General features: G+C 35.6%; 1 protein-coding gene across 1 annotated transcript; it reads right to left on the bottom strand.

The window, feature by feature from the left end:
* Nucleotides 1-1080: 1080 nt before the first annotated feature.
* On the bottom strand, nt 1081-2668 carry LOC131405341 (olfactory receptor 734). Its single transcript, XM_058540402.1, has one exon. The coding sequence runs from the start codon at nt 2222-2224 to the stop codon at nt 1283-1285; it is 942 nt and encodes a 313-aa protein (XP_058396385.1). The 5' UTR covers nt 2225-2668; the 3' UTR covers nt 1081-1282.
* Nucleotides 2669-16036: the final 13368 nt, after the last annotated feature.

Below are 16036 nucleotides of genomic sequence, written 5' to 3'. Positions count from 1 at the left end.
ATGTATTAAAAAAGCGATTTAAGGGCCGGCCCGTGGCTTAGTGGTTAAGTGAGCGCACTCCGCTACTGGCAGCCCGGGTTCGGATCCTGGGCGCGCATAGACGCACCGCTTCTCCGGCCACGCTGAGTCCGTGTCCCACATACAGCAACTAGAAGGATGTGCAACTATGACATACAACTATCTACTGGGGCTCTGGGGAAAAAAAAAAAAAGGAGGAGGATTGGCAATAGATGTTAGCTCAGAGCCGGTCTTCCTCAGCAGAAAAAAAAAAGAGGAGCATTAGCATGGATGTTAGCTCAGGGCTGATCTTCCTCACACACACAAAAAAAGTGATTTAATTGGAAAAAAATCTAAATTATAGTGCTAACAAGAGTAGCACCCCACGAATTTAATTTTAACATGAAAGGCAGAATTGGCAAATACAGAAAACTCGCAAAAATGGCAAAGGAGATAATAATCTTGTAAAAATCACACAGCTAGATGTTTATCAAGCCCAGTCAACCTAGAATCCCTTTCCTCCAGGTCTACTTTCACTCTGGAGTATGTAAGTACAGACTGGCTATAAAAATCACTAGTTGGCTGGAGACTTCCTCTGGAAAGAGAGGAGTCTTACGCAGTAACCAAACTATACTCTGCTCTGAACTCATTAAAATTGTTTCCAGGATGTGACAAAATCTTAAGTTCTGTCATCAATACTGTTGAGTGGCTACTACTTGAAATATGAGTTGAAATACCTTGTATAAGTGAATCTTCAGTTTCCATCATTACCTCTGGGAAGAGGAAGAAAAAAAGAACAAAATAATCCATTTTTCCAGTCCCAAGAAGATAGTTTACCAAACACCATCTTACTGGGCTAAGACTGAAACATGACAACAGTATTTAATTTGGTCATGTGAAGTTACTCATATTCGTATGCTGGCCACTAACTTCTTCATATTCATAGTGTACACGTCTCCCAGGTCTTATTTACTTTAGTATTTCTCAACATACAAAGTCTCTCCAGAATAGTCACTCCATAAATAGTTAGAGAAAACGTGTGTTTTAGCAATTCATTATTATATCTTAAATTCTAATAGTCGTCTGCCAGAAATTTCAGAGAGGTTGTGAGTAAATTTTTTTCCACTTTAATTTCTTTGTTTTTTCACCAAATAGAGGAAAATCTTAGTGGTATTTTAAGAACTAGATGAAAGGAGGTAGTGAGAGCAGCATTATTACTGCTGCAAATACTTCCTACTTTAGGACAATGACCATCATAAGGACCATAGAATATGCCACATATCTTTCACTTCTCTTTACATAAAATATATCTGTTGACCAACTTCCTCATGGCTGTCTTTACTTCCTTGTTTCGCAATGTGTAGATGATGGGATTAAGTAAAGGGAATATCACAGTATGGAACACAGACACGACTTTATCAAGGGAAAAAGAGTCAAATGGCCGAGCATAAATGTAGATGGATGGCCCAAACATTAGAACCACAATGGCGATGTGGGAATAGCAGGTGGACATGGCCCGGCTGGTGCTCTCACTTGAGCCTGAGTGTTTCTTGAGCATGGCCAGGAGGAAGGCATAGGACATTAGGAGAGCAATGAAACACACCACAGAGATCAGACCACTGCTAAAGATCATCACTAACTCCTCCAGAAAGGTATTGGCACAGGCAATCCGGACAACCTGTGTGATATCACAGAAGTAACTGTCTAACTCATTGGGCCCACAGAAGGGAAGTCGAACAATGAGAGCCACCTGTATTATAGAATGAATGAAGCCCCCGATCCAGGAGAGAGCCACCAGAATACAGCAGAGGCGTCGATTCATGATGGTAGCATAGTGGAGGGGGCGGCAGATAGCAGCGTAGCGGTCAAAGGCCATTACTGTGAGCAGGAACATCTCCGAGGCCCCAACAAAGTGCAAGAAGAAGAGTTGTGCAATGCACCCGTCAAAGGAAATTATCTTCCTTTCCACAAAGAAGTCCACAAGCATTTTAGGGGCTGTGATGGAGGAATACCAAATGTCAAGGAAGGCCAGATTAGCCAACAGGAAATACATGGGTGAAGTCAGATGGGAGTCAAGCCTGATAGTGCAAATAATAAGAATATTTCCTGGAAGAATGAATAAATAGAAGAATAGAAATATAACAAATAGAACTAGTTGCACCTCCCGTGTCTGGGATAGGCCAGTGAGAACAAATTCTGTCACCCTGGTATAATTTGCAGGTTCCATTTCTTCACTTTTTTTTCATAATGCAGCTATGAAAAATAAAGAAGTTATAATTACTCCAAACAGCATTTAACTAGAGTTATATTACTGCTTGCAAAATCATCAGATGTTCTCTAGCATTAAGAGATTGCGTTAGGATACATTTGGTTGCCCCATTTTATGTTTGATAACCCAAGACAGGAAAAGAGTAAGTGATGACCTGAAAATTAGAAACATCGAAACCGTATGAAGTGTGTCAAATATTTGACACCAAAATCTCAACTTGTTAATGTTATTAATTCCTATTTTTCATGAAACTCAGCAATGCACTAGTCTTACCCCCAAACATCTCCCTTAGTAAGCAATATGTGCAGCTGCTTCTGAGTTTGGCCAAATTTTAGGCTGGTAATAAGAGATGCAACCTGTTCTTTCTAGATTGTTCTGTTATTGAAAAATCTAGCCAACTTGGAAATTTAGGCTTACAGTCTAATATCAGGTATGCTGATTTGGCAGTATTTTAGTTTTAACCTATCAAAGAGATCCCAGGGCTTCACATGTAGCAAATGGACATTTTTTTCCTTAACCAAAGCCTATACAGCTTAATACTTGGTAACATGTACACAGCCACAATATACAACAATGCAGGGCCCTATATGAAAATTTTTCTGGCTGTAACCAGATCCCATTACTCTAGTGACCACGTATTTTACCCACTGTTTCAGGAAGGTAGGAAGAAGATGTAGTGATCTGAGAAATGGGTATGGGCTTGCAACCCAAACTGACCCACTCTGTCATTTCAAGGTGACAGTAAGAATACGATTATTCCTAAAATTTTGCTTAAGGCCTAGTATTGAACCTGACACTACTAGATAGAACAAAACCCATCCAAAATAAAAATAAGATAATCATTCACTTTACCAAATATGCTTCCTCCTTTAAGGAATATAAAAACTGCCACACCAAAGTAGGTATTTCTTACAACCAACAGCTAATACTAAAGAGTTGCTTCTGTTCTACTGATGTGCTGTTTTATAATGTTGCCTCTCCTCAGGAGATAATCATAGAAAAAAAAGTTAAGGTTCTATAAAACCAGATGGATGTGACAATGTCCAGGCACTAAAACTTATGTATACTATTGACTGGAGAAATCCAGTGTTTCTTCCTTGAACCTACTGACTCAATTTGTGCATAATTTTAACAAACATAAATATATAACGTCCAAATCTAACATGTTATAGAAAGCACTGTATTACAAAGAAGGGCTGACTCTCTCCAAGTAAACACACTGGGAAAAGACTAGTGCTTGCCAGGAATCTGACACAAGAGGCAGAAAAGCAAAAACACTTAGAAAACTCAGTATTGTGGGACTATTTAGCAAAGGGGTAAATATTCCCACACCCCTGAATAGCCCAGTGTGGGCCTCAGTGAGTTAATTAATTATGTTTAGTGAGATAGGGAAATTTAAAATTCAGTTTAGAAAGATTTTAATCAAAAGTAAGGTAAGGCTGCCAGTTTTCAATCCTCAACTTTCTTAGAAACGTAGTTATTCAGAAAGACATACTTCCTAGGGTTACAGGAAGCAATAGTTTTGCTCTTCTTACCTGGAGAATGTATTGAGGCTCCATAACTAAAAACACACCAAGTGTATAATTGCACACTCATAGCATACTGCTCCTTTACACTCAGTGATGAGTCAACTCTGAGTTTCCAACAATCAAAAATATCTCTGCCAAAAGCATTGAGAACATTACGGTTATTCAGTTCAGTTGGATATTTTGTGATTATGCTATGGCATTTTTGAACAGATGGAAGTGATTAGGTTATTTGTTCTTAATAAAATAATTGACTTCTTGTTACTGAAAGGGGATGAATATTTCAATGCAGTAAATACTATTACAAGACATTAAGCTTTCTTTATTTTTATGGTGGATACTGATAGGATAATTCTGATTATTGTCACAAAGATCACCTTTTCCTCATCTGTCCTATTCTGTACTCACCCCATCAAAGAGGAAGAGAAAATGGCACTAATCTAGGAAGAATCTAGGCGAATATGTGTTGATGTCTTAGAAAGACAAACTTACTTCAGATATCATGGAATAGAAAGGATCATTTTACCAGAAAAAGTGTCAAAGTGATTTACTTTTGTACCTCAATGTCCAAGATATGACATAAAATTAAAAACTAATGAAGTATACTTGCATTAAGAACCATAACTTACCTGATTTATTCCTTAGGGAAAAAAATACAGAGCATTCATCTCTCCTCACTCCTTGGTGAATGCCTCTTTCCTCCGCTCCTCACAACCATCAAGTTGAAAAGGGACATATTACTGCAGCATCTCAATCCAACAGTCAGGCGGCCAACAAAACTCCCTATTCCCCAAGCCAACAACACTCAGCCACTACTCATAACACACACACACAGCTCTGAACCATGTTGCTTCCTCAATGAAGGACCAACCCACACATATATCCCCTACATGAACATGATCCTGGCCTGAAATATTGTAAAACCCACAACATTGTGACCCTGGCTCGCATCTGTGATTTAATGCATGTCAGAACAGAAGTTTACACATGGCATCAAAAGCTCTATCCCAAAATATATAGCTTCTGTATCACTTCTATAAATTATTCATTTCTTTACTCAACAATATGTAGGAAGTATCTACTATGTGCTAACTGCTGAGAATACCAAGAAAAAGGAAGACTCAGTTTCTGCCTCATTGAACTTCCATTTTAGAAATATAGACAGAAAGTAAATAAGTAAAAAAACAGTAGGTAAATGAATGAAATATAAATAAGTAAATGAAATAATTACCACTATTGATAAGAGACAAGAAGGAAATAAAAAGGAAATTATGATACAGAATAAATGGTGGTGGCATGTGGTGGTGATGGCTTTTTTAGAAACGTTTCTCTGAATTGGTGACATTTCAACTCACTTTGAAAGTCAGGAGAAAAGTATTTTAGGAACTGAGAAGAGCAAATACAAAGACATGCAGCAGGGAAGAGTTCCTAGGAACTGTAGAAGATCTGTGACTGATGGAGGCACAAGAACAGAATAAAGAGATAGTCAAAGACCAAGTAATGTAGATGACAATAAGAAAATTGGATTTTAACATTCCAATATACTTTAGAATAAAATCTAGAGAATAGCTTAACAAGATTTGCAATTTAGAAATATCACCCTGGTTGCTATGCGAATAAATTGAAATGGGATTACAGGGGGAAAAATGATGTGGCTTAAAGTAAAGATAAGCAACTACTATTTAGACAAATAAATTGTTTGTTTAGAAAATATTTAGGAAATGCAATTGGCAGGATCTAATGTTGAATTGTATGTTGTATCATCGTACTACCGAGGAAAGCTGGAATTTGATCACCATAATGGCAAACTTTAAAAAATTTACCTTTATGTAAATGAGGTTCTCTGGCTAAAGTGAGGTTCATCCAGTGCATTCTAGGTCCTTAATTAAATTGACTGAATCTGCCATAAATATTTAGGAATGCCCTATCACGCTGTAAGAAAAGCTTAGGATTGTGTCAATAAAATCCAGAGCAAGGAGTTATGTTTGTGGGGAATTCTTGGGGGAGATAAGCCATCTATGGAGACTGAGTTAGGACATTTCTTTCCAAAGCTGCCATTTAGAAGGGGATATCTCTTCCAAACCAGTGCTCACTCTTAGCGCAGCTGGATTGGTTGGTCAAAAGTGTTTTACTTCATCCTGCATTCACTCATCTACACCTCCCAAATTTCTAGGTACAAGCCTGCTTCTCTTTTTTTGTTTGTTTGTTTGCTACTTTTTAAATAAAAATTGTATATATTTAAGGTGTGCAACATGATGATTTGATATGAGAGCACCTGGAATCTACTCTGTCAGCAAATTTCCAGTATTCAGTATATTTAGTACACTGTTATTAACTATAGTCACCATTGTGTACTTTAGATCTCTAGACTTATTCATTTATCCTATATAACTGCAACCTTGTACATTTTGACCAACATCTCCCTATTTCCCCCACCTCCCTGCCCCAAGTAACCACCATTCTACTCTCAAGTGGTTAAAGAAACTGTGATATATATTTATAATGGAATATTATTCAGCCTTAAAAAAGGAGATCTTTCCATTTGCAAAAACATGGATCAACTTGGAGGAAATTATACTAAGTGAAATAAGCCAGACAAAGAAAGAAAAATTCTGCATGATCTCACTTATATGTGGAATTTAAAAAAGCCTGCTCCTCTTTTAACAACATCTAGTGAATTCCCATTCTGTACTTAATCTGCAGGGATGTGGTATCTAGAAGATGACTATAGAGATGCCTAGGAGTACAGAGACCCTCGTTATAGGTGCGTGAACTCTGAACTCTTCTCAAAGGAACCAATGCTTTGGGGAAAAACAAGATTCTGTGCAGAAATTCTTCCTTACTAACAGTGCAATGTTTATCCACATCTAGCCAAGCTCTCAGTAACCACACAGAGGATAGTGATCTTGCCAGTGTGAGAAATTTAGGGAGGCTGTCACACAGATCCTGAAAGAGTAAAGGATTAAATGACTCAATATTGGGTTACACTCATATGAGAGGCTTTAAAAAAATAGCTATCATCTATAACCATTGTCCATTCTCTTTCCTTAGATGAAGATGTGAATGAAGATGCCAGTATCTCGCAGAGTAGAAGTCACTCATCTTAGCTCTTCTTGATAACCAAAAAACTCACAACTGGAAGAAATGCTTTCAGAATCTACTCCAATAACATCAGGTAGAAGGATTAAGCTGAAACTGAGAGACTAGGAAAAGGGAAGAAAAAGAAAGTTTACATTGATGAAGGGGAATAAAGCTGTAAAAAAAGGAGAAAGTTATTGTTCCTGTAATTCTTCTGAGGATGAAAACAGTCCATCTTTATGGGTTACATTGCCACCAGTGGTGTATCCATTTAAATGAAAGAGTAAAAAATGGTTTTATAAAATAAAAAAAGAAAAATGTTTATAAATAGATTCAAGTGATGATTTATTGAAAACCCTTCCTCAGAGAAGAAAGGTACTTTAGCCTTTCAGATCAGCTGCTCATGGGAATAATGGTGAAGGCTATGTAGTAGAGCTTCAGCCTTGCTGAGCTACGGGAAAGAGCTAAGGAAACACTGAGAAATGGTAACTAAGCTCAGGTAGGGGATGGGGTACATAGGTAAGTACAGCAGGAAGGTACTAGATTTTCAGAAAATAGAGATATGCGACATTTACTTTTAGAGAGTATTCTACTACAGTAAGATCATGTTAGAGCCCATCATTCAAGAAAAGATATTTTTATAACAGTGGGATAAGGAATCACATAACAAAGTCATTATTTAAAGGCTTTTGTCCTATCTTATAGATGTTGCATACAGACACACACACATATAATATTATATTCTTTTAAAAAAATTCTCCTAAACCTTCACAAAGAATTGAATTTTAGAAAGTGTAGGATACTTATCTGACTTGTACTCCAGTTTGAAAGGCAGCTGTAAAGAGCACTGAGCAAGAATTGGGAGACTTGGATTCTCACCACAGCCAAGCCACCCAAACCTTTATGATATTGGGAAGGTCATTCGACCTCCCTCTACCTCAGTTTCTTCCTAGCAACATGAGAGATTTTAACTAGAATTTTAAGGACTATTCCAGCTCTATAATTCTAGGATTCTATGAAAATAAAAGTGGATTCAGAGTCAAGGTCCCAGAAATGTAAATTGGAAGTGATGTGGGTGACTATGTGGAGGAACAATGACATAATCACCATTGTGGGTATATACAACACATAAAAGAAATAATTTGAATGAATTTTTCCTATTCTTAAGATACCAAGCACATCTATCTTATTCTGGAAGACAGTGAAGAGGTAGTGTACAAAAACATCTTCACCACATAGATGGGTATATGGAGACCAGGGACTTTGAGTCTCATAAATAAACCAGCTGCAGAAAATGCCAAGATGTAGTAATTAACTTGATTTCCTGCATACTTTGTTGCCCACAGTAAACTATGCAGGAAGAAAGCGTTAGGATCAGAGAAGGGCTGAGCTCAATACGAGAGTGCTTTGAGGATCATTTGCTGCTTGAGCATTTCTCTTTTAATAGACTTATATACGGAGCCTGGGCACCTTGGTTCTAACTACAGGTGACCACTTACTAGCTGTGTGACTCTGAGCAACTTACTTCTCTCTGCCTCGATGGGCCCCATCAGTGCAATAGAGATAACAGAACCTACCTTATAGATATTATTGTATGAATTAATGAGATAATGCATGTAAGCTCAGAAAAATCCCTGGCACATAGCTGACACTTAAATAATAATAACTATTATTATTATTGTTATTATTGTCATTATAGTCCACTTGCAACATAGCAAGTTCAATAGAAACACTATCATCCTAACATATGATTTCCAAAATATTACCCTTTAATATCTGTTTATACTTCTGTATCTCCACTCTATCCCCAGCTACTATCCTTGGATCTGGAAGGTTGAGAACAAGTCTAAGAAACAGGTTGGAGAGGAGGACAAGAACATCTGACTTCTAAATACTACCATCTCCTCCCATTTTCCCCAGACTACAGTCCTTTGTGACTACTGATAAATAACTATTATTAAATCCTCCAGCTATTCTCAGAAGGCCTCCTTGCCCATATGCCTGGAATTTGGTATTAATAATTTCTAAAAAACACCATAGAAATTTGGGCTCCCATAGTAGTACTCTGTTCACGTCTCCAATAAAAACTTTACTCATTGCATTGTAATTTTTCAGTTTATATTTTGGTCAAAATATAACAGAAACTCCGAGCCGCTTGAGGTCATGTAGAATGTCTTATTTATATAACTATGTAGTGCCTAAGATAGCTCCTAGCACATTACGGTCCTCAATATGTGTTTGTTGAATGAATGAATAAATGCATGATTAAACGGATAATGAATAAATAATGATGATTTTGTAAAAAAAAATATTGTCAAATACTCCCAAATCTAATTATTTGATTAATTAATTTAGTGTTTTCTGACTCTGCTTCATGATTCCTGATTTTGTTTCCTGGAATCCTCTTTAAAAAAAACTATTCTACCCACATTAATTTCAAACAAGAGTCTCTTTTCTTCTAAGTTTCTTTTTTTTTTTCCTTATTCATTTCCAACGTTGTTGCTACTACCAACTCCATTCCCTTCAAAATGAAACAACTAAGGCCCCATCTCCCTCATCTTCACAATGGCCATCCTGAAGAACCATCATAAGCCAGGTTTTTACTGACTTCATTTCAAGAGTAACAGGATTCAAAATTTTGAAAAGTTATTTTAATGATTTGGCACTCTGTAAAGAACCATAAATAAGCACAACTTTCTCTGTTTGACATTGTTTAAGAATGGTTCATCCTGTAAGTATGAGATGACCAAGGTGTCTTCTCAATGCCCTGTTCAGCCTTGGGTTTAAAATGTATTAGTTGTGGAGATAAGCAAAAGAAGAAATAGTTTGTCCACGAACTCCGTGGTCAGGAACTGTTCTATATAATCACCATGTTTCTCTAAGACCTTTCCTTACTTGAGGCTTTCTGCTTCTTATCACTATTCTATGAGTATTTTACATAGTTATTCCCATCATGTCCATCTTCTTGTCTCAAAAATAGAGTGGTTTATGTAAATATTATTACACCATTTTCCCACATACCAATTCCTGAGCCAGTCTTGGTGTAGTCAGGGACTATAGAAGGAGTAGAAGGTGCCTCTTCCCCCATCCACAACAGAAAGCTTTGTCTTCTATATTTTTGTATATATCAGCTCCTTGTCTGATGTAACAATGAGCTAACTAGCACCGTGGGTTCTGACTAAGAAAATCAATTCTCTGGAGGCCAGGGCTAGCCAGCTAGGAATCAAAGCCCTGAGAGAATAATTTAAAAGTTGATGTGTGCTTCATCCAAGGAGGACGGAAGCACAACATCTGAGTTGTCAAGAACAAGTAAGGAAAATGTTTAATTTCTCTGGATTAGAGATGGAAAATGTTATCATGTGTGATATGTCCTCTCGAGTAGGATTATTTCCAATTCTACTGTCCTATAGGACTGTATCACTTAGAGATGTTGGATCCTTAGAAAAACGGAAATCTAATGTTAAGATTGCATAAATTGCTTGAATAGTTTGCCCATGTTTGCAATGAAGTCCTTAATACTTATAACTTTTACTCAATGTTTTCTACCTGTGCTTAATTATATCTACATTTCAGACACTGTACGAGGCACCAGGCATACAGTGATGAACAAAAGAGAAACAGTCCTTATTTCCCTAAATCAACCTATAATTGACTCTCCCGTCTATGAATCCACAAACACTTGTCTGTATCTCTCAAGTAGAAATGTTCTATAACAAATAACTTCAGGTTGTATCTCAATTTTATTCTATCAGCCTGATCTCCATCTCATACCTTTCGTAAAATTTCCCTCCTAAAGTAATCTTCATATTATATTCTCAATGGCCGTACTTGATGTTTGTGAAATGAGGATGACAGAATTACCTTTTAATTAAAAAAAAAAAAAAGCCTCCTCAATGATCCATGAAAAGTCTATCAGGTATTCTTCGATAAAGTTCTGAAGCCTTGTGTTTAAGTTTAAGATGAAAAGACTCAGAAGGGGCTTAAAATGTAATTTCTTATGAATGGCCTCAAAGGGCAAATCAGAACAGCAATCAGACTTTAAAGAGTCTGATTAAACACAAAAATTATCAAAAAGTTTAGCTTATGTTCAGTTTTAAATGGTTGAAAAACTTCAATTCAGCTTCTTCCAAATTTTTATTAAATGTACATGAAAATATAGAAATAATGAAAGTGTTATGTTGTCTATAAATCCTTTTGATTATCACAAAAGTAGTAGAACTATCCAAGTCTCTTTCTAACTGCATTTTATTTAGAAGACTTCCTGAGTCCATTTCCTTGGGCAAGTTACTATAGCTCAGAACTTAATTTTTCTTATCTGGGAACTAGAGATGCTAAGAAGATATAGAGTTACTATGAAAGAAAATTGAGAAAACATATGTCACCTGCCCAGGACAGAATCTGGCACATATTAGGGCCATAAATTATAATCATGATAATGAAAAACAAAGAAATAATAAAAGTGTCAATAAGGCTAGTAGAAAATGTATTCCAAATTTCAGTGAGAATAAACATGGATTAATAAGAAATTAGTGCTGAATTAGTTTTTTTTTTTTTAAATCGACCTAGATTTTAGCACGTGGCATGCCCTAGAACTGCTTCATGAAATGGAGACCAATTGAAGAATTCATGGCACTTGCCCTGGGTCAGAGGACCTGAGTAATCAACCTTCTCTTTCCCTTCCAAATCTTCTCCAAGAGAGAAATAATCACAGACTGAAATTTCAGAAGACAGACTAGGGAAGTTTAGAAGTGGGCCATATCTAGTCCCTACAGTTAAAGTGCTGTAAATGCAGGTGAAGGCAGGAAGGACTGTGATAACAAAGTATGCTAGGAGATGTTTTTTCTGGTCTTAGAATGGCTTAGAAAATAGAATCCAGCAGTTAAGCTAGGAGAAAGACCAAGAACAAAGTAGAAATGCACCAGGTGAAAGCATGTCAGTTCCTGGAAACTGGATTAGTTGCTGAAATTTGTTCTTCAAGTATAATTTTGAGAAGAGGGTTGTAGAGACATCCAAGCAGGATATAGTCTGAGTCCTTCACTCCTTGTTTGATATTGAGTTAGAATAAAATAATCAATATGAGGTTGATAGAAAAGCAGTTAAGAACAATGGAAAAGGAAGAATGCATGAAACATTCAACAGAAGACAATATCCTTAGAAATGTCCTAATTGAAAATTTTAAAAAATGAAGAGAGCTTTAGGTTCACATCATACACAAATAATGTTAACTTTAAGTCCCACTTTTACAAGTTACTATCTTTTATTTTATTGCTTTGGCTAAATATTCATACAAAGTTTGATTGGCAATCTTGAGAGTATACATCTATTTTTGCCCTTAATTATATTTGAACACTTTAGAATTTACAATAGTTTAGCCAACACTAACACAAAAAATAATAAGATAACTAAAAAAAATGCCTAATTTAAAAAGCACAAAGGACTTATATGAATAAATGACAATTCTCTGCTAAAATATATAAATTTAATAAATAGAAAGACATAACATAGTCCTAAATAGACAAAAGTAATATTGGAAAATAATCATTTTCCTTAGGTTAATATGTAAATCTAAACAATACAAATCATATTTTGAACAGAATTTTTGAGATATTGACAAAATTATTCTAAATTTCAGTTGGAAAAATAAATATACTAGAAAAATCAATATTTTGTAGGCCAAAAATATTGAACTATAAAGTTATCATGTAGTACTGTCACAAAAATAGAAAGATATATTATTGGAACAAATACAGTAACATATTTGAAACATAATAAAATTTAGTAGGAAACATTAGATATTGGCTCAACTTAATTTGGAGAGGACAAATAATTTAATAAATTGAGTTGGAACAATTTGTTAACCACTTTTTAAAAAGGAAAATTAGATTTTATATCCTATACGTACATAAATTGAAAAAGAGTTAAAAAAGAAACTACTAAAAATGTAAAGTGGTTATGTAAATTATCTTGGAATGAATAAAGAATTCTTAAGTATATTCCCCCAAATGAAAAAAAACAAAAGGAAAAACAATTACATTTGATAATATTAAAACTTAAAACTTCTCAAATTTAATACCAATTCTTCTCAAACTCTTCCAAAAAATAGAAAAGGGGAGAACACTTCAAAATTCATTTTATCAGGCCAGCATTAACTTGATACCAAAACCAGATAAGCACACCACACACACAAAAATTACAGGCCAATATCCTTTATGAATATAGATAAAAAAGTCCTCAACAAACTATTAGCAAACTGAATTCAATAATATATTAAAAGGATCATATGGGGCTGGCCCTGTGGTATAGCAGTTAAATGCGCGGGATCCACTGCTGGCAGCCTGGGTTCGGATCCCGGGCGCGCACCGACGCACCGCTTGTCATGCCATGCTGTGGCGGCATCCCGCATAAAGTGGAGGAAGATCTGCATGGATGTTAGCTCAGGGCCAGTCTTCCTCAGCAAAAAGAGGATTGGCAAGGATGTTAGCTCAGGGCTGATCTTCCTCACAAAAACAAAACAAAAAAAAGGATCATACACTATGATCAAGTGGGATTTATTCCAGAGATGCAAGGATGGTTCACATCTTCAAATAAGTCAATGTGATATACCACATTAACAAAATAAAGGATAAAAATCATATGATCATCTCAATAGATGCAGAAAAAGCATTTGACAAAATTCAACATACATTTATGATAAAAACTCTCAAAAAAGTGGGTTCAGAGGGAACATATCTTAACATAATAAAGGCCATATATGACAAGCCCACAGCTAACATAATACTCAATGGTGAAAAGCTGAAAACTTTTCCTCTAAAATCAGGAACAAGACAAGGATGCCCACTCTTGCCATTTTTATTCAACATAGTAATGGAAGTCCTAACCAGAGCAATTAGGCAAGAAAAATAACTAAAAGCATCCAAATTGCAAAGGAAGAAGTAAAATTGTCACTATTCACAGATGACATGATATTATATATAGAAAATCCTAAAGACTTCACCAAAAAACTGTTATAACTAATAAGTGAATTCAGTTAAATTTCAGGACGCAAAATCAATATACAGAAATTCATTGTGTTTCTATACACTAATCATGAACAATTAGAGAAATTAAGAAAACAATCCTATTTACAATTGCATTGAAAAGAATAAAATACCTAAGAATAAATTTGACCAATGAGGTGGAAGACTTGTACACTGAAAACTATAAGACATTGATGAAAGAATTTGAAGAAGACACAAATAAATGCAAAGGTATTCTGTGATCATGGATTGGAAGAATTGATACTGTTATATGTCCATATTAGCCAAAGAAATCTATGGATTCAATGCAATCCCCATCAAAATTCCAATGACATTTTTCACAGAAATAGAGCAAAGAATCTTAAAATTTGTATGGAACCACAAAAGATCCTGAATAGCCAAAGCAATCTTGAGAAAGAAGGCAAAGCTGGAGGCATCACACATCCTGACTTCAAATTATACTACAAAGCTATAGTAATCGAAACTTAAAACTTCTCACGGGTCTGGCCCAGAGGTGCAAGTGGTTAAGTGCATGTGCTCCACTGCAGTGGCCCGGGGTTCGCCGGTTCTGATCGTGGGCATTCACTGACGCACCGCTTGTCAAGCCATGCTGTGGCAGCATCCCATATAAAGTGGAGGAAGATGGGCATGGATGTTAGCCCAGGGCCAGTCTTCCTCAGCAAAAAGAGGAGGATTGGCAGATGTTAGCTCTGGGCCGATCGTCCTCAAAAAAATAAATAAATAAAAAATTCTCATTTACAAATACACACAGGAAAAAAATGACAAATTGAAAACAATTAAAAAATATTAACATAAATCACTTGAGGCAAATAATACAAGGAAAAATAAATTTGCAGTAAGTCCAATATGTAAGGAGCACTTAAGAATCAATAAACAAAAAAGACAAAAAATACTCAAAATTTTACAAACCAGTTAGGGAACTGCAAGCATTTCAGATGAGCTAAAGTTTGGCTGGAGATGACCACAAATATGTATACAACGAAGATAGTTTATGCTCTCAATTTAATTACACAAATACACAAAATCTAATTGGAACAAAGGTGATAACACACAGCACTAGCAAATATAATTTCCCTTGACTCCAGAACTGCTAATACTGATAATACAGTCCAGCTTTGGTAGTATCATCCAGGATCTCAAATACTAAATTCTTGTGAATGGTGTATGATAGGGGTCCAGTTTTATTCTTCTGCATGTGGATATTCAGTTTTGTTAACACCATTTATTGAAGATATTGTCCTTTACTAATTGTATATTCTTGGTGCTTTTGTAGAAAATCAATTGACCTTATATATGTGGGTTTATTTCTGGGCTCTCTATTTTGTTCCATTGATTTGGGTGTCTGCCTTTATGACAATACCATACTGCTTTGATTACTATTGCCTTGAAATACAGCTTGAAATCACAAAGTGTGACGCCTCCAGCTTTGACCTTTCTTAAAATTGCTTTGAGTGTTCGGGTTCTTTCGAGGTGCCAAAAGAATTTTAGGATTGTTTTTTCCTATTTCTGCGAAAAAATGCCATTGAAATTTTTATAGAGAATGTATTGAATCAGTAGATCGCTTTGGGTAGTATGGATGTTTTAACAATATTAATTCTTCTGACACACGATCACAGAATATCTTTCCATTTATTTGTATCTTCTTCAATTTCTCTCATCAATGTCTCATAGTGTTCAATGTCAGATCTTTCACCTACTTGGTTACATTTCTTCTTATGTATTTTATTCTTTTTGATGCTATTGTAAATGAGATTGTTTTCTTAATTTCTCTTTCTAACGGTTCATTGTTAGTGTATAGAAACCCCACTGATTTCTGTATATTGATTTTGTATCCTGTAATTTTACTGAATATTTTATTAGTTCTAACAATTTTTTGCTGGTTTTCCATATATAATATCATGTCATCTTAAAACAGAGATAATTTTACTTAATTCAACTCAAAACGGATCAAGGACTTGGATGTAAGACCTGATACTGTAAAACCCCTAGAAGAAAATACATAGAAAAATTTCCTTGACATTGGTCTTGGCAGTGAATTTTTTGATTTGACACAAAAAGCAAAGGTAACAAAAGCAAAAATAAACAAATGGGACTACATCAAACTAAGAAGCTTCTGTACAGCAAAGGAA

Source organism: Diceros bicornis, chromosome 5, assembly GCF_020826845.1.
Source record: "Diceros bicornis minor isolate mBicDic1 chromosome 5, mDicBic1.mat.cur, whole genome shotgun sequence".
Lineage (NCBI taxonomy): Eukaryota > Metazoa > Chordata > Mammalia > Perissodactyla > Rhinocerotidae > Diceros > Diceros bicornis.
Note: the sequence above shows the minus strand (reverse complement) of the source record. Positions and strands in the feature narration are given on the sequence as shown.

Coding starts and splice junctions, on each gene's coding strand:
- LOC131405341 (XM_058540402.1), bottom strand. CDS start 2,224: ATGGAACCTGCAAATTATACCAGGGTGACAGAATTTGTTCTCACTGGC.